Source organism: Oncorhynchus nerka, linkage group LG11 (genome assembly GCF_034236695.1).
Source record: "Oncorhynchus nerka isolate Pitt River linkage group LG11, Oner_Uvic_2.0, whole genome shotgun sequence".
Taxonomy (NCBI): domain Eukaryota; kingdom Metazoa; phylum Chordata; class Actinopteri; order Salmoniformes; family Salmonidae; genus Oncorhynchus; species Oncorhynchus nerka.
Genome location: NC_088406.1, coordinates 57,221,090 through 57,239,332, shown reverse-complemented (window position 1 = coordinate 57,239,332; position 18,243 = coordinate 57,221,090). Strand labels below are relative to the sequence as shown.

Below are 18,243 nucleotides of genomic sequence, written 5' to 3'. Positions count from 1 at the left end.
CAAACAAGCTGTTTCCTTCCTGGGTTATCGCATTTCCACCTCGGGGGTGGTGATGGAGTGTGACCGCGTTAACGCCGTGCGTAATTGGCCGACTCCGACCACGGTAAAGGAGGTGCAGCGGTTTTTAGGGTTTGCCAATTACTACCGGAGGTTTATCCGGGGTTTTGGCCAAGTGGCGGCGCCCATTACCTCACTGCTGAAGGGGGGGCCGGTGCGTCTACGGTGGTCGGCCGAGGCCGATGGAGCCTTCAACCAGTTAAAGGCTCTGTTTACTGAAGCTCCCGTATTGGCGCATCCGGACCCTTCGTTAGCATTCATAGTGGTGGTGGATGCGTCCGAGGCTGGGGTTGGAGCCGTGCTGTCACAGCGCTCGGGCACGCCACCGAAGTTCCGCCCCTGCGCTTTCTTTTCCAAGAAGCTGGGTCCGGCAGAGAGGAACTATGATGTGGGGGACCGGGAGTTACTAGCTATGGTAAAAGCCCTGAAGGTGTGGAGGCACTGGCTAGAGGGGGCTAAACACCCTTTCCTCATCTGGACTGACCACCGCAATTTGGAGTATATTCGAGCAGCGAGGAGACTGAATCCGCGTCAGGCTAGGTGGGCCATGTTCTTTACACGCTTTAGATTTATGATCTCTCTCTAAGGCTGACGCGCTGTCCCGTCTCTATGACACCGAGAACCGGTCCATCGATCCCACTCCCATCCTTCCAGCCTCTCGGCTGGTGGCCCCGGTGGTATGGGAGGTGGACGCTGACATCGAGCGAGCGTTGAGGTTGAACCTGTGCCTTCACAGTGTCCGACCGGTCTTAGGTACGTGCTGCTTGGTGTCCCTGATAAATTGATTCGGTGGGCTCACACACTACCTTCTTCGGGTCATCCGGGGATTGATAGGACAGTGCGGGGTCTTAGGGGGAAATACTGGTGGCCCACCTTAGCTAAGGATGTGAAGCTCTATGTCTCTTCCTGTTTGGTATGCGCTCAGAGTAAGGCTCCTAGGCATCTGCCTAGAGGGAAGTTACAACCCCTCCCGGTTCCACAACGGCCATGGTCTCATCTCTCGGTAGATTTTCTTACTGATCTTCCCCCATCTCAGGGGAACACTACCATTCTGGTCGTTGTGGATCGGTTCTCTAAGTCCTGCCGTCTCCTCCCATTGCCTGGTCTCCCTGCGGCCCTACAGACTGCTGAGGCTCTATTTACCCACGTCTTCCGGCACTACGGGGTTCCAGAGGACATCGTATCTGATCGAGGTCCCCAGATCACGTCCCGGGTTTGGAGGGCGTTTATGGAGCGTCTGGGGGTCTCGGTCAGCCTTACCTCTGGTTATCACCCCGAAAGTAATGGGCAGGTGGAGAGAGTAAACCAGGAAGTGGGTAGGTTTCTGAGGTCGTATTGCCAGGACCGGCCAGGAGAATGGGCGAGGTACATCCTGTGGGCAGAGTTGGCCCAGAACTCACTTCGTCACTCATCCACGAACATGTCGCCATTCGAATGCGTACTGGGCTACCAGCCGGTCCTGGCTCCGTGGCATCAGAGTCAGACCGAAGCTCCTGCGGTGGAGGAGTGGGTACAGCGCTCTAGAGAGACCTGGCAGGCAGTCCAGGATTCTCTCAGGCAGGCCAGTGAACGGCAGAAAAGGAGCGCTGACCGCAACCGCAGTGAGGCCCCTGTGTTCGCACCAGGGGACAGGGTCTGGCTCTCGACCCGAAACCTGCCCCTCCGCCTGCCCTGCCGGAAGCTGGGGCCGCAGTGTGTGGGGCCATTTAAAGTCCCGAGGAGGATAAACGAGGTGTGTTATAGATTGCAACTTCCCTCTTACTATCGCATTAACCCCTCGTTTCATGTGTCTCTCCTCAGGCCGGTGATAGCTGGTCCCCTACAAGAAGGTGAGGTACAGGAGGTCCCTCCGCCCCCTCTGGACATCGAAGGGTCCCCGGTGTACACAGTACGAGCTATTCTGGACTTGAGACGCCGGGTGAGGGGACTGCAGTACCTCGTGGACTGGGAAGGGTACAGTCCGGAGGAGAGGTGCTGGGTACTGGGGAGGGACATTTTAGATCCTTCCCTCTTGAGGGATTTCTACCGCCTTCACCCGGATCGCACCGCGCCTCGTCCTCCGGGTCGTCATCGAGGCCGGGGTCGGCGCGCTGCGGGAGCCGGGCATCAGGGAGGGGGGGGGTACTGTTACGAATCCCGCCGAAGATGGTGCCTCTTCCTGTTCGGGCGGCGCTCGGCGGTCGTAGTCGCCGGCCTACTAGCTGCCATCGATTCCCTTTCCTTTTGTTTCTGTTAGTTGGGTCTAATTGGTTACACCTGTTTTGAGTTTAGTTTTTTAAGGGCACTAGGCCCGCTGGTTATTGTGCAGGCTTGTTCTCTGTTTTATGGTGTTGGTTGATTATTGTGATCTCTATTTTTCCGGACAGTTTTAGTCCTGTTTATTTGGACGTGTTGTTTCATGCGCCCTTGTGTTTTGCCGCTGTCATTGGAATAAAAGATCCACGTACAGAACTACTGCTCTCTGCGCTTAACTCCTCCACCCACCATTCATAGAAGTGTTAACACATACTCACGTCCAAGCAACTGCATACATATGGAAGCCCACTTGCTCTCTCTTTGTAACCCCCACCCGACAGACGCACACACACCTGCAGCTCGGCGATGGTGATCTTGTGGTAGATCTTCTCCTCATCTCGACGTTCGTCCTGCGGTACTGTGATGTTGGCGAGCGCTGTTTCAAAGTCCAGGATCTGCTGCATCTGGCTTTGTGTGGAGTTCTTATCCCCCCCCAACAGCAGGCTCAGCTCCACCATGTAGTCCAGATACGCCTTCAACACCTGGGAATGGATACAGGATAAGCTCAGGGTCGTGTTCAGTCACCACCAAATGTAAGTTAACGGTCAGAAACAGAGTAAAAAGGGTAGGTACCATCATAAATGCCCTTTTTTGTTTTCCATTGCAAACCCTTCACCTGGATTTTGTTATAGCCCTGCTCTAATTAGTGTTAACACACCTGATTCTAATCAGCTGCTGCCTTAGGACCTTGATTAACTGAATCACAAGTGCTATAGTAGGTCTGGAACAAAAGACTGCACATCTAGTTGGTCTCCAAGAGGAGGGTTGGCCACCCCCGGGTAATGCTGCAGACTAGAGTAGGGCCAGGAGTTTTTCTTGACCACCTGACCTGATCAGAAAAAACTCTGACTACAGTGACTATAACTAGGGCCCAGAGTTTTTTCCTAGTGAAACACCATTGGTTAGTCAAAGTTGGCTCTACACTGGTGTGGTACAGTCACAAGAGAATGAGAGCTATCAAAATGAAATACCTGCTGCTGGATTTATTTCTGTGGAAGGTTTCAGTCTTTCTAGTTCGTTGTAAAGTGACCTAGTATTCTCTCAGCCAGTTATGGTAAAATATACCTGGTATATTTCAGAGCGATTTGTGACAGGCTATGTGGAGGGGAAAGTAGAATGGAACAACAATATGCAAGTCAACATTTAGATAAACAGGTAATGGATGATGCGAGATACCCCCGCCACGGAAGCCTGTGCAGATACAGCAGGAGAGGAAGCCGCCATCTTCTGCAGACTGTACGACATTATATTTTGTGTTTTAATGATGTGAAGCTTGAAATGCCAAACTAAATTCCCAACGCTTGGAATAATAAAGGTGTGTATTTTACAGTAATCACAGGCGGCCGGTGGCACCTTGATTGGGGAGGACAGGCTCATAGTAATGGCTGGAATGTTAACCAACACATTACACACATGGTTTCCATGTTTGATGCCATTCCATTTTTGCCATTCCAGACGTTATTATGAGCCGTCCTCCCCTCAGCAGCCTCCTGTGACATTAATATATGTTAATTTATTACGGTACCTCATGTTGACAGCCAGAGGTAGGAAAAGACCCGCACCCAGCTGGCTGGCCCGCACCCAGCTTACCCCCTCCAGCCACCAAACTTGACTCACCTTTTCATTGGCTGTCTTGTTGAGGTAATAGTCCCGCGAGGGGAGGAACAGCCCTGATTGGTCCACCTGGCGGAAATGTATGAACAGGTGAGCAAACACACTAATCATAAGGGAGAATGAATTGCAGTGTGCAGAGTCCATTCACTATCATATTCGACAATATATTCAAAAAATATATTAGATGTGCATATATGTCGCTTCTAAAACAAATGAATCTCGACAGTTTAGTTTATGACTCAGGAAAGAGCAACAGGGGAACCATACCACCTTATAAAAAATATGAAATGTGTCTGTGGGTCTGTCTGTGTCTATGCATGCCTATGTGTTTATGTGTGTGTGCTAGTACATGCATTTTCATTTCAAAAGACCCAGAGCCAGAGCAGCTGACCTGGATGACGTTACTGTTGGAGTTCTTGGGGTCCACGCTGACTCCGATGGTGAAGAAGGGCTGGGCACGGTAGGGGCCCGACACTGTCTTCAGCACCTCCATAAAGTTGTCCTTCTCCCAGGGCCCCGTTATGTTCCAGCCCCCTGTCTGCACACACACACACACACACACACACACACACACACACACACAGATACACACACACACACACAGACAAAACAGAGGGACGACAAGCTCAGACAGAGATAAATCTATTATTATTTTTATTGGTATAAGTTTTTGGGTCAGTTTTACATTTCGCCCACTAATGCTTAAGGTCAGGATTGGGGAAGGGAAGTTGATCCTAGATCTATACCCTGAAGCATTTTGATTTATCTCTACAGTATAGTATAGCATTTTCTTCTGATTAATGGCACCACTTTTGTCAATTTAAAGACAAAACAAAAAAACACATATTAAAATCGTATAGTCAGATAAATGGGGTCTTGTCACAGAATGTGAGTAACAGGATGGGGTGTGATTTTTTTCAAGGCCCATCCTAAAAAGAGTTTGGAACAAGGACATGATGACGCAGTAGCACAAGACTGGAAAAGTGAAAAAGTCCAGCCCAGCTAATTCTTCAAATCATAACTGACAAACAGACATGGATTGATGGATGGGATGGATTGCTGCTGACAGCACACACACAGGCAAGGAGGCATGCACACACACACATCAATCACACACAGTCCTATTTATACAACTTGTGTTCTTCAATTTCCCATCTCCCTTCTACCTGGTAGAAATAAGACAGGAGACAGAAGGGCCGGTACTTCAAGCTGCTTCTCAGAAGCCAGCCAGTCCATCACTTCAGTTCTCATCAAAAGGCAGATTACAAAGGAGACAGTGAATTTATAGCTATTTCTTTCTTCATTCCTTTCTTCTTTAAAACATTTCTTTTTTTAATCATGATTTTTAATGACAATTCCAATGCCAAAAATAGTGAACATTCAATTGCCAAAACATGAAATATTCCATTGTCTCTGTCAGGTACCTACACAATGGGTAGACATCAATAAATAATAGAAACTGATTTCAGTTGTGTATATTACTTAGTTTTATTTGATGACTTTATTATTTAACTTTCCTTAAAGTCATCATCTCATCTCTGCTCAGGCAGTAGCAGCCAAACAGACAGACAATGTTATCTCTGTGCTCCCCATACTGTAATGTCTTTAGTCATCCTATTTATCTAGGCTAGTCTGTCTAAGCAAGCTGCAGAACTGTCTGACAATCATTTTACTAGTTCTTCAAAGTAGATGAGGCATAATCTATCCCTCTCTCTAATTGTTGTGTTGTGTACATTCCTCTCTCATGCGGTCTATGTGTATCTAACCTAACGTAGAATGTAGCTGGCATAAAAGTGTATTCATCTCTGAGCCTAAAAAACTGGCTTCATAGTAGTTAATTACCACATTTATTTGCTTATTGAAAACTACAATTCCCTTCAGCCCAGCGTCTCAAATAGTTATTGACTAGATTTATCTAATGGATGACTTTAATTTCTCTCTGGAGAAATGGTGCATTGGGTTCAGAAAAAAACAGAACTAAAATGTTGGTTCATCGCTCATTACTAACCCTAACCCCCAGCCGTTCCAAGGCTACATGGAGTGCGTGGTTGGTTGTGTCCCAATAATATCTCCTTCCACCTGAAGTGTGCTCTTGTTCACTACTCCCCACAAATGTAAAAGCACTGGATTGGTGTAGGCAAGGCCTAGGTCAATCTCTAACGCATTCCTAGTCGATCACCAAACCTTTCCGTAAAAAACAAAACAATAAAGCCTTGCATTCCTGTTTTTTTATTTGTTTTGCGCTGTTGGCGGTAGGTGAACTTGATAACAGTAGCATTAGCGCCGGGAAGGCAGCGTGCTCCCATTTTGAACCATTTCATGTCTCTGAAGGTAGAACTCCGCCTAGAACTCTGAGAGCAAATTTGAACCATTTCATGTGTCTGAAGCGCAAACTCTGCCTACCCAGCAGGCCCCAGAGAGCAAATCAAGCTGACCTTTGCAATGAGGTCAATGAGAGGCATGGCTCCCAGCTCCTCGATGTGCTGCTCGTTGAGGCAGGACAGGTAGTAGAACTGGGTCTTCTTCTCGGCGTCGCTGCTGGAGTTGAATGTGCCATTCTCTAAAGAAGGAGGGGAAAAGAGGGGGGGGGGGGCGGGATAAGAGGAAAATATGGATGAGGAGGAGGAGAACAGAGGCTAATGTGATTGTGTGAGGCAGAGACAAGACCTGTCATTTCCTTCTATTATACACTGTAAAAGAAATATCTAGTTGATTCAACTAATATTTATTTAGTAACTGGTTCCACAGCCTTGTTAAGTTTATTCAACTTCAAAGTGTTAACTGAACTTAAAATGTTTAGTTGGCCCAAACTTAGCTCCAACTTGAGAAAATGTAGGTTTTGAGAAAAAATTGATAGGGACAACCACAGTGCATTTACAATACAATGTTTTCAACATGCATATTTGACACATGCTGACATTGTGCATTCTCATTTATAGAGTAATTATTATTCAACATGTCCTTATCTGGGATTTGATCTGATCTTCCTGCTATTCAACCATGTCTGTGCCAGTAACCATGTCTCTCATAATTGATTTGATTGACTTATTTTAGGGTTCTGCTTTAATGTTACTCCTTTATCACTATAATAAATAAAATTGTTTTTCTTGAGTGTACTTTTAACAGACCTGAGACTTACTTTGAAGTGCAAAGTGTAGAAATTCAGGTGAAATAAGTAATAGACACAGTAATACTGGCGTAGCAAGAATATTGGAATGCTAAGTTCCAATCCCAGGTGAGGGCAGGCTGAATAATAATGACTTAATAAATGATCATGCTCAATGATCATGCTCACTATGTCAAAGTGTCAAAAACGTAAGTTCAAAACATTGTATATTAAACGCACTATTTTGCACTAAGTTTGGGCCAACAAATAACCGAAAAGTTAACAATGACCGAAAAGTTAAGTAAACTGAAAAAGGCTGTGGAACCAGTTACTAAATAAAAATTAATTAAAACAACTTAACATTTTTTTTTTTACAGTGCAAGTGATTTACCATGACAGCTGATGAGGACAGAAACAAATAACAGGATGTCATGGACAGTTAAACCGCTGTTGAACCATGGCTGACTGTTCTGACAGTTAGGGAGCTGGGGGATTGGACCATGACCGCTGTGGGCCGGTTGGGACACACACATGCACATACACACATACATACAGTGTATGACTATGGCCCGTGATGGTGTCTTGTGAACGACTCACATATGACCTTGTGTTAATTTCGAAAGGTTGACTAAGTCAGTAGCTCTCAATTCTCTCCACAGGGACCCCCAGCGGTTCCAGAGCTAGCACACCTGATTCAGCTGGTTAATAAACATAATAATGAAACCTATGGAATTGTAACAATATAATATGGCTATTAAACCATTTAGAACCTTATGAGCATGGTTATTTATAGAACCGTCAAAAAAAGGTTCCATATAGCACCAAAAAGGATCTACTATGGTTACAAGCCAAAGACCCTTATTTGTCACTATATAGAACCATTTGTTTTTAGTGTGCAGCCTTATCAATGGAAAAAATAAACACTGAAGATCCATAGAGAAGGAAATGGAGATACGGACATAGAGGGAGAGAGAGAAAGAGCGAGATGGGAGAGAGTCAGAGAGAGAGGGAACAAGACAGAGAGGCAGAGGGAGAGAACGAGAAAGATGGGGGAGAGACACAGGAAGTTAGGAGTTTGAAGCAGAAAGCTTTAGAGTGCTACCAACAGGGGCAATGTAGATGTGAAACAAGTGAGTAAAAAACACGAGGAAAGGTGTTAAGAGTATGAGAGGAGGAGATCGAAGACAGGATGTGGTAGGATAGTTTATTTAGTCACATGCTCGTCTCCATCTCCACAGCGCATATCGTCATTCGCTCTGAAGCACCACTGTCATGGCAATGCACATGCTGCTGAAATATTTGTATTGATTTATTTTATTTCACCTTTATTTAACCAGGTAGGCTAGTTGTGAACAAGTTCTCATTTACAACTGCGACCTGGCCAAGATAAAGAAAAGCAGTGCGACACAAACAACAACAAAGAGGTACACATGGAATAAACAAACATACAGTCAATAACACAATAGAGAAAAAGTCTATATACAGTGTGTGCAAATGAGGTAAGATAAGGGAGGTAGGCAATAAATAGGCCATAGTGGCGAAATAATTACAATTGAGCAATTAAACACTGGAGTGAAAGATGTGCAAAAGATGAATGTGCAACTAGAGATATTGGGGTGCAAATGAGCAAAAAAAATAATAACAGTATGGGGATGATGTAGTTGGATAGGCTATGTACAGGTGCAGTGATCTGTGAGCTCTGCATCTGTACATGCTCTTACAGCTGGTGCTTAATGTTAGTGAGGGAGATATGGGTCTCCAGCTTCAATGATTTTTGCAATTCGTTCCAATCATTAGCAACAGAGAACTGGAAAGAAAGGAGGAATTAGCTTTGGGGGTGACCAGTGAAATATACCTGCTGGAGCCCGTGCTACGGTTGGGTGCTGCTATGGTCACCAGTGAGCTGAGATAAGGTGGGGCTTTACCTAGCAAAGACTTATAGATGACCTGGAGCCAGTGGGTTTGGCGACGAATGTGAAGAGAGGGACAGCCAATGACAGCATACAGGTCGCAGTGGTGGGTAGTATATGGGGCTTTTGTGACAAAACAGATGGCACTGTGATAGACTGCATCCAATTTGCTGAGTAGAGTGTTTGAGGCTATTTTGTAAATGACATCGCCATAGTCAAGAATCGACAGTATAGTCAGTTTTACGAGGGTAAGTTTGGCAGCATGAGTAAAGGATGCTTTGTTGCGAAATAGGAAGCCGATTCTAGATTTTATTTTGGATTGGAGATGCTTAATGTGAGTCTGGAAGGAGAGTTTACAGTCTAACCAGACACCTAGGTATTTGTAGTTGTCCACATATTCTAAGTCAGAACCGTCCAGAGTAGTGATGCTGGACGGGCGGGCAGGTGTGGGCAGCGATCGGTTGAAGAGCATGCATTTAGTTTTGCTTGCATTTAAGAGCAGTTGGAGGCCACGGAAGGAGAGTTTTATGGCATTGAAGCTTGTCTGGAGGTTAGTTAACACAGTGTCCAAAGAAGGGCCAGAGGTATACAGAACGGTGTCGTCTGCTTAGAGGTGGATCAGAGAATCACCAGCAGCAAGAGCGACATCATTGATGTATACAGAGAAAAGAGTCAGCCGGAGAATTGAACCCTGTGGCACCGCCATAGAGACTGCCAGGGGTCCGGACAACAGGCCCTCCGATTTGACACACTCTGTCTGAGAAGTAGTTGGTGAACCAGGCAGTCATTTGAGAAACCAAGGCTGTTGAGTAATGTCATTAAGAATGTGGTGATTGACAGAGTCGAAAGCCTTGACCAGGTTGATGAATACAGCTGCACAGTATTGTCTCTTATCGATGGAGGTTATGATATCGTTTAGGACCTTGAGCGTGGCTGAGGTGCACCCATGACCAGCTCAGAAACCAGATTGCACAGCTGAGAAGGTACGGTGGGATTCGAAATGGTCGGTGATCTGTTTGTTAACTTGGCTTTCAAAGAACTTAGAAAGGCAGGGTAGGATAGATATATGTCTGTAGCAGTTTACGTCTAGAGTGTCTCTTCAATAGGGGGATGACCGCGGCAGCTTTCCAATCTTTGGGGATCTCAGACAATACTTAGGAGAGGTTGAACAGGCCAGTAATAGGGGTTGCAAAAATTGTGTCTGATAATTTTAGAAAGAGAGAATCCAGATTGTCTAGCCCTGCTGATTTGTAGGGGTCCAGATTTTTCAGCTCATTCAGAACATCAGCTGTCTGGATTTGGGTGAAGGAGAAATTGGGGAGGTTTGGGCAAGTTGCTGTGGGGGGCGCAGGGCTGTTGACCAGGGCAGGGGTGGCCAGGTGGAAAGCATGGCCATCCATAGAGAAATGCTTTTTGAAATTCTCAATTATTGTGGAATTATCTGTGGTGACCGTGTTTCCAAGCCTCAGTGCAGTGGGCAGCTGGGAGGAGGTTCTCTTATTCTCCATGGACTTTACAGTGTCCCAGAACGTTTTGGGGTTTGTAGTGCAGGATGCAAATTTCTGTTTGAAAAAGCTAGCCTTTGCTTTCCTAACTGCCTGTATATATTGGTTCCTAACTTCCCTGAAAAGTTGCATATCGCGGGGGCTATATGATGCTAAAGCAGTACGCCACTGAAGTGAAACACTGGCTAAATCTGTTCCTGGTTCTACATTTTTTGAATGCGGCATGCTTATTTAAGATTGTGAGGAAAGCACTTTTAAAGAATAACCAGGCATCGTCTACTGACGGAATGAGGTCAATATCCTTCCAGGATACCCGGGCCAGGTCGATTAGAAAGGCCTGCACGCTGAAGTGTTTTAAGGAGCGTTTGCAAGTGATGAGAGGTGGTCGTTTGACTGCAGACCCATTACGGACGCAAGCAATGAGGCAGTGATCGCTGAAATCCTGGTTGAAGACAGCAGAGGTGTATTTGGAGGGCAGGTTGGTTAGGATGATATCTATGAGGTTGCCTGTGTTTTCAGATTTGGGTTTGTACCTGGTAGGTTCATTGATAATTTTGTGTGAGATTGAGGGCATCAAGCTTAGATTGTAGGATGGCTGGGGTGTGAAGCATGTTTAGGTCACCTAACAGCACGAGCTCTGAAGATAGATGGGGGCAATCAATTCACATATGGTGTCCAGTGCACAGCTGGGGGCAGAAGGTGGTCTATAGCAAGTGGCAATGGTGAGAGACTTGTTTCTGGAAAGGTGGATTTTTAAAAGTAGAAGCTCAAATTGTTTTCGCACAGACCTGGATAGTAAAGACAGAACTCTGCAGGCTATCTCTGCAATAGATTGCAACTCCACCCCTTTGGCAGTTCTATCTTGTCAGAAAAGGTTATAGTTAGGGATGGAAATTTCAGGGTTTTTGGTGGCTTTCCTAAGCCAGGATTAAGACACAGCTAGGTGTGCTAAAGCAGTGAATAAAACAAGGAGGCTATTAATGTTAACATGCATGAAACCAAGGCTTTTACAGTTACAGAAGTCAACAAATGAGAGCGCATGGGGAATGGGAGTGGAGCTAGGCACTGCAGGGCCTGGATTAACCTCTACATGACCAGAGGAGCAGAGGTGGAGTAGGATAAGGGTACGGCTAAAGGCTAAAAGAGCTGGTCGTCTAGGACGTTCGGGACAGAGAGTAAAAAGGAGCAGATTTCTGGGCGCAGTATGATATATATTATATGCATAATGTACAGACAAAGGTATGGTAGGATGTGAATACAGTTGAGGTAAACCTAGGCATTGAGAGACGGTGAGAGAGGTATTGTCTCTAGAGACATCAATTAAACCAAGTGAGGTCACTGCAAGTGTGGATGGTGGGACAAGAGGGTTAGCTGAGGCATATTGAGCAGGGCTGGAGGCTCTACAGTGAAATAAGACAATCACTAACCGAAACAGCAATGGACAAGGCATATTGACATTAGGCATGCATACTCGAGTGATCATAGGGTCCAATGAGTAGCTGGACGGGCTGGAGACACGGCGATTCAGACAGCCAGCGTGCCGGGGCTAGCAGAAGGGCCTTAGAGGGTCTGTTGCTGTAGCCCCCTCATGCGGTTACGTTGGCAGACCAGTCGTGCTGGATCAGCAGGTGTCCGTGCAGTGAAAGGGTCCAGACCAATTGGCAAAATAGGATTAGTAGCCCAAGAAATTGACTGATGGACCACTACAGCTAACAGTCCGGTATGCTCTAGATAGTTAGCGGTCCGCGGCTAGCAAATGGGCATTCAGGGAATGTTGTGATGAAGGAGACAGTTTTTAAAAACTCGGGCGGATTACGTTGGTAGTCCAGACAAGTTGGATCGGCGGGGCTCCGTAACAGCAATAAAAGGGGTCCAGGCCAATTGGCAAAATAGGTATTGTAGCTCAAGGAGTGGCTAATGGTCCTCTTCAGCTAGCCGGGAGATGGGCGTAGCATAGGCTAGCTCCAGGCTAATTGGTGCTCACTTCGGGAAAGGGACATTAGCAGGAGAAGCCAATTGGATAGCAGCTAGCAAGCCACGGTGATCCAGGTGAAGAGGTTCATAGCTTGCGGTGGGAATCCGGTGATATGGAGAAAAAGGAGTCCGGTAAGCTCTTGGTTTAGACTCGCTGTACAGACTGGCAGGATTTGTCCTGGCTAGAGGTTAGCTGATGACCGCTAGCAGGGGCTAGCTTACTACTAGCTAGTACTTAGTTAGCTGGCTAGCTTCTGCTGGGGTTTCCAGTTCTGAGGTAAAGAAAATAGCAGATCCATACCACATTGGGTGAGGCGGGTTGCAGGAGAGTATGTTGAAGTTGGGGTTAAGAAAAATATGAAGAAATATATGCCAACAAACAATATATAAAATTATATATATAAAGATATATACAGTATATGGGACAAAATGAAAACAAAAGACGTCTGACTGCTACGCCATCTTGGATGTTACATGACCGGCCAATGCTGCAGAACAGATCAACTAATTATCATACAGAAGCTATAACTCATGCCTTTTTGTCAACAACACAAAACCATGTTTTTAAATGGTGTGACCTCAAAGGATGCTCTGGTCCATCTCACACGGATGGTTGCAGATATAATTAAATTAAATGACTCAGAGCTGGAATATTCCGCCTGTAAATTAGCAGCAGAACATACACACACAGGTATGCAAGCATGCGCGTGCACTCACCCAAGCACATATGCACGCATGCACATACGCGCAAGCACGCACACACACTTTACTGAGAGGACAACACACACTTTACTGAGAGGACATCTCAGGTTACGTCCCAAATGGCACCCTATTCAAAAGTAGTGCACTAAACAGGGAGCAATTTGGAACACGGCCTTAGACTGGCACTGCTTCCTGACTGTTGTTGATGAGGAGTAAATTCTACACCAGCGCACAGTTAATTTAGTCCTGTTTGCTTTTTCTCTGTATGGTTGAACAAAAAGACACCGTTGACAAGCTGCATCAAAACAGACTACTGGGAGAAAGCCATATCTCTCTTCTGAATTGCTAACACAATCCCATTTGGACAAGCATAATATTGTTAACTGTATGGATATACACACAAGCACAAACAAGTATACACACATGCACGTACACACAAGCATACACACACACACATACATACACACTCCCTCATTAAGCTTCAGTGGCTTTCCTGCTAGTAGGGCAGCTAAAGGGGAACAAACAGGGTCACAGTAACCTCTGGTACAAGCATACGCACATACACGCATGCACATACAAACATACACGCACACACTTAAACACTTGCTCTTTAAGCTTTAGTGGCTCTCCCGTCCCGTCCTCGACTTTGGTGATGTCATCTATAAAATAGCCTCCAACACTCTACTCAACAAACTGGATGCAGTCTATCACAGTGCCATCCGTTTTGTCACCAAAGCCCCATACACTACCCAACATTGCGACCTGTACGCTCTCGTTGGTTGGCCCTCACTTCATACTGCTCATCTCCTAACCCACTGGCTACAGGTTATCTACAAGTCTCTGCTACGTAAAGCCCCGCCTTATCTCAGCTCACTGGTCACCATAGCAGCACCCACTCGTAGCATGCGCTCCAGCAGGTATATCTCACTGGTCACCCCCAAAGCCAATTCCTCCTTTGGCCGTCTTTCCTTCCAGTTCTCTGCTGCCCATGACTGGAACGAATTGCAAAAATCTCTGAAGCTGGAGACTCACATCTCCCTCATTAGCTTTAAGCACCAGCTGTCAGAGCAGCTTACAGATCACTGAACCTGTACATAGCCCATCTGTAAACAGCCCATCTATCTAGCTACCACATCCCCATACTGGTATTTATTTATTTATTTTGCTCCTTTGCACTCCAGTATCACTACCTGCACATTCATCTTCTGCCGATCTACCTTTCCAGTGTTTAATTGCTATATTAACTTACCTAATTTGCCCTCACTGTATATGGACTTTTTGTTCTCTTTTGTTCCACTGTATTATTGACTGTATGTTTTGTATATTCCATGTGTAACTCTGTGCTGTTTTATGTGTCGAATTACTACACTTTATCTTGGCCAGGTCGCAGTTACAAATGAGAACTTGTTCTCAACTAGCCTACCTGGTTAAATAAAGGTGAAATAAAATTAAAATAAAAAAGTAGGGCTGAAGGGGAACAAACAGGGTCACAGTAACCTCTGGTATATTATGGAGTGAGACTGGCATTCCAGTACCGAATAGTTTTAATTCAACATTCGATGGATTATAAAGTTCTGCATGCACCGGAAGCAGCAAGGTATTTACCAGAACTGCACTGACCCGGGGCCCTCAGCCCCAGGTCTGGGTCCTGTCCCAAATGGCACTCTATTCCTTTCATTGGAACTCTATTCCCTTCATAGTGCACAAGGGCCCTGGTAAAAAGTAGTGCACTATAAAGGGAAATAGGGTGCCATTTGGGACACATCCCTGGTCTGCCCACTTAGCAAGACAAGCTGATTCAGCTGGCCTCAAAAACCACACAGCACTGTAGATGCTGACTAGCCTGGTCCAAATCAATTTGATTTTATTTTTTTGGTGTAGGCAGAAATTGCTGTGTGGCTGGGCATGAGTAAAAGTGAATGGGACAACAATTTTCCAGCAAAAATACCCTGACATATTTCAGTGAAAATTTGTGCAATCACATTGCATAATTTAACACATAACACAGGATAAATGTGACCACAAAGTTCCCTTGGGAAACAAGCCTGTTATTAGGCCTATTGCCAAGTAGGCAGCGCAACTACACAAGTTATAATTACTGTCAACACCACGGAAAGAAACAGGCTGACTGTCCGAGTCTGACAGTAAACAAACATAATGAAATAGGCTACACAACGTCATAGGCGGTGCGTGAGTTCCATGTTTGGGGAAGCAGCGAGGAAAACAGAGGAGGCAAACAGTTTTAGGAGGATTCGGGAAAAAATGTGGCTTTTATAAACACATTTCGTGCAATTCTACGTCACTTTACATGTCTGGAGACACTATCAGAATCTTTAATAATAGGCATTCTACAAAAATAACAGCATGGTCCTACTCTGCTGATACTGACAAACTGAGATCAATAAAAATGACCTTGTCCTGAATGAATCTAATCTAGGGCTACAAAAAAGGGAGATACATATTATACAATATGAGGAAATTATTGTTCTAAACGTTCCAGTGACTGACTCATCCAATGATAAAGATGGTATGCGCACTCTGTCACACCCTGATCTGTTTCACCTGTCCTTGTGATAGTCTCCACCCCCTCCAGGTGTCACTTATTATCCCCGGTGTATATATCCCTGTGTTTCCTGTCTCTCTGTGCCAGTTTGTCTTGTTTGCCTAGTCAACCAACAGTTTTCCTTGCTCCTATTTTTCCCAGTCTCTGTTGGTTCTAGTCCTCCTGGTTTCGACCCTTGCCTGTCCTGACTCCGTACCCTTCTGCTTGACCACTCTGCCTGTTCTGTTTTCAAGCCTGCCTATCCCCTTCTACTGTTTGGACTCTGATCTGGTCACTGAACCCTTGCCTGGCCTGCCCTTGAGACTGCCTTTCATCTGGTACTGTTTTGGACCCGGTTTATGAACTCTTGACTGTCCCCTTTTGCCTACCCCTTGGATTAATAAATATTGGTGCTCAACCATCTGCTTCCTGTGTCTGCATTTGGGTATCGCCTTGTGTCCTTATACACTCACCAGGGATATGGTTGACACTCTCCACTAGTGCAAAGAGATTCGTCCTGGTGTAGCCTACTAATGGGAATAAACTACTGGCTGCCAGTATGATACTGTAAAAACAACAGGATTTCTTTAGTGTACACTATTCTTTTAAAAATAATTAGAAAGTATCATTCAGAATATATGTGACTTTTCTGTTTATGCGATTTAACTTTTAAATATTGCCATAGGTCTAGGGTTATTTTAGATGCTTCTCACTGACAGTCACAACTCGCTGTCAAAATTGCAGATTTCGACTGTAGGCTTCTGATTTACCATTTGATTGCGATGTAACCAATTAGATCTCAGGAACCTCCTACTGCATTTTCAACTGTTCTGATGAGTCAGGAGACAATACAACCAACAAATCAAGTTCATTTTTATTTTATTTTTTAATATATTTTAAGCCAGCTTGATTGGGTGGGCCATTATTAAATCTGGCAGGGCCTGGTCCAAGACCCGTTTGTGCTGTCTAGTGTTTGGCCATACAGCCTCAACAGATCTGGGAACAGACTCTATATGCTGACCTGAACAGACCAGCAAATAAACTAGAACCAGGCCTGTCAACACTTCCACCATACAAAACTGTCAACACTGTTAACAGATTTGGGCTCATGAGTGGCGCAGCAGTCTAAGGCACTGCATCTCAGTGCTTGAGGTGTCACTACAGACACCCTGGTTCAATTCCAGGCTGTATCACAACCGGCTGTGATTGGGAGTCCCATAGGGTGGCGTACGATTGGCCCAGCGTCATCCGGGTTTGGCCGGTGTAGTCCGTCATTGTAAATAATAATTGTTTTTAACTGACTTGCCTAGTTAAATTAAAATTTTTAAAATTTAAAAATTGACAACAAACTCCCAACACTGTCAACAAGGTCATGAAATAGTGTGGTATGTTTACAGTATGCAATGTGTGTCGGTCTGTGTATTGTGTACAAACAACTCACCCAGCAGGTGTTTGAGGAGAGCCTGGTTCTGGTCCCAGATGCTGTTGAAGGTGCTCCAGCGAGAGCGTCCATCAGGGAGGGGGTTCTTGCGTACCCAGCCCCCGCAGGCGTACTGGTAGAAGTCATGGCAGGGGTCAGCGCTGCGGTCCAGGGCCTCTACGATCTTACTGGCCACCGTAATACAGGCCTCAGTCAGACACAGGCTTCGCGCTGGGTCTGGTTTCAAGGTAGAAAAACAGAATTCTATAATGCTTTATAAAGCCTGCTGGTACAGTATAATGCTATATGATGTGGTTATAATGCAAGTTCACAAGACTTTTGTCACAAGCATGTATGACTCCATAATGTCTTAATAATCACTCATAATGATACTGCTAAACACCAGCCAGCTGAAATGTTGATACACAGAGAGACATAACATATTATAAGCCTTATTATAAGACATAACACTTGTGTGCTTGTGTGTGTGCTTGCGCGCCTGTGTCCGTGCGTGTAACCAAAGGCCTCGCCTGTGTTGTAGCGCATGCCCAGCGTGACAGCACATCCGAACAGGGCGAGGAGAGAGCAGAGCAGCACACCAGCCAGCACTACCTCCATTTGAGTCCTCCTGCCCATGGGGCCGAGGAGCTGGATGCCGCCCTTCCGAAAGCCAACCTGTGGAAACACATGAGCCAGAGACAGAAGAGAGGATGGGATGACATCACATATATCACAGACATAGTCAAGAGGGCTTCCATTCTTGCAGAGCTGTAGTGAAGTTCTAACACTCCCAGCACATGTCATATATCCAAATCTCCCTATCGGAGACCGGGGTTCGATCCCTTCCCACAGTTTTTTACCCACCTGCCTGTATCCCCTTCTGATTTGCATACTGTCTAAATAAATATATCCAGTGCATCCGGGAAAGTATTCTGGCCCCTTGACTTCTTCCACATTTTGTTACGTTCAAGTCTTATTCTAAAATGGATAAAATAGTTTTTTTCACCCTCATCAATCCACACACAATACCCCTTAATTGGGCGGCATGTAGCCTAATGCTCAAATCTCCGAGCTGACAAGGTAAAAATCTGTTGTTCTGCCACTGGACAAGGCAGTTA

At 45.5% G+C, this 18,243-nt stretch overlaps 1 protein-coding gene across 4 annotated transcripts in view; it reads right to left on the bottom strand.

Annotated features, from left to right (window-relative positions):
- Positions 1 to 18,243, bottom strand: part of LOC115137201 (endothelin-converting enzyme 2-like) — an 83,289-nt gene that overhangs the window by 25,835 nt on the left and 39,211 nt on the right. For all 4 annotated transcript variants that reach the window (XM_029673353.2, XM_029673352.2, XM_029673354.2 and 1 more), the window contains 6 exons: positions 17,656 to 17,800; positions 17,147 to 17,362; positions 6,402 to 6,526; positions 4,358 to 4,504; positions 3,970 to 4,035; positions 2,646 to 2,834 (listed from right to left, as the gene is read on the bottom strand). In XM_029673353.2, coding sequence (XP_029529213.1) covers positions 2,646 to 2,834; positions 3,970 to 4,035; positions 4,358 to 4,504; positions 6,402 to 6,526; positions 17,147 to 17,362; positions 17,656 to 17,800 — 888 coding nt within the window. The remainder of the gene's footprint in view (positions 1 to 2,645; positions 2,835 to 3,969; positions 4,036 to 4,357; positions 4,505 to 6,401; positions 6,527 to 17,146; positions 17,363 to 17,655; positions 17,801 to 18,243) is intronic.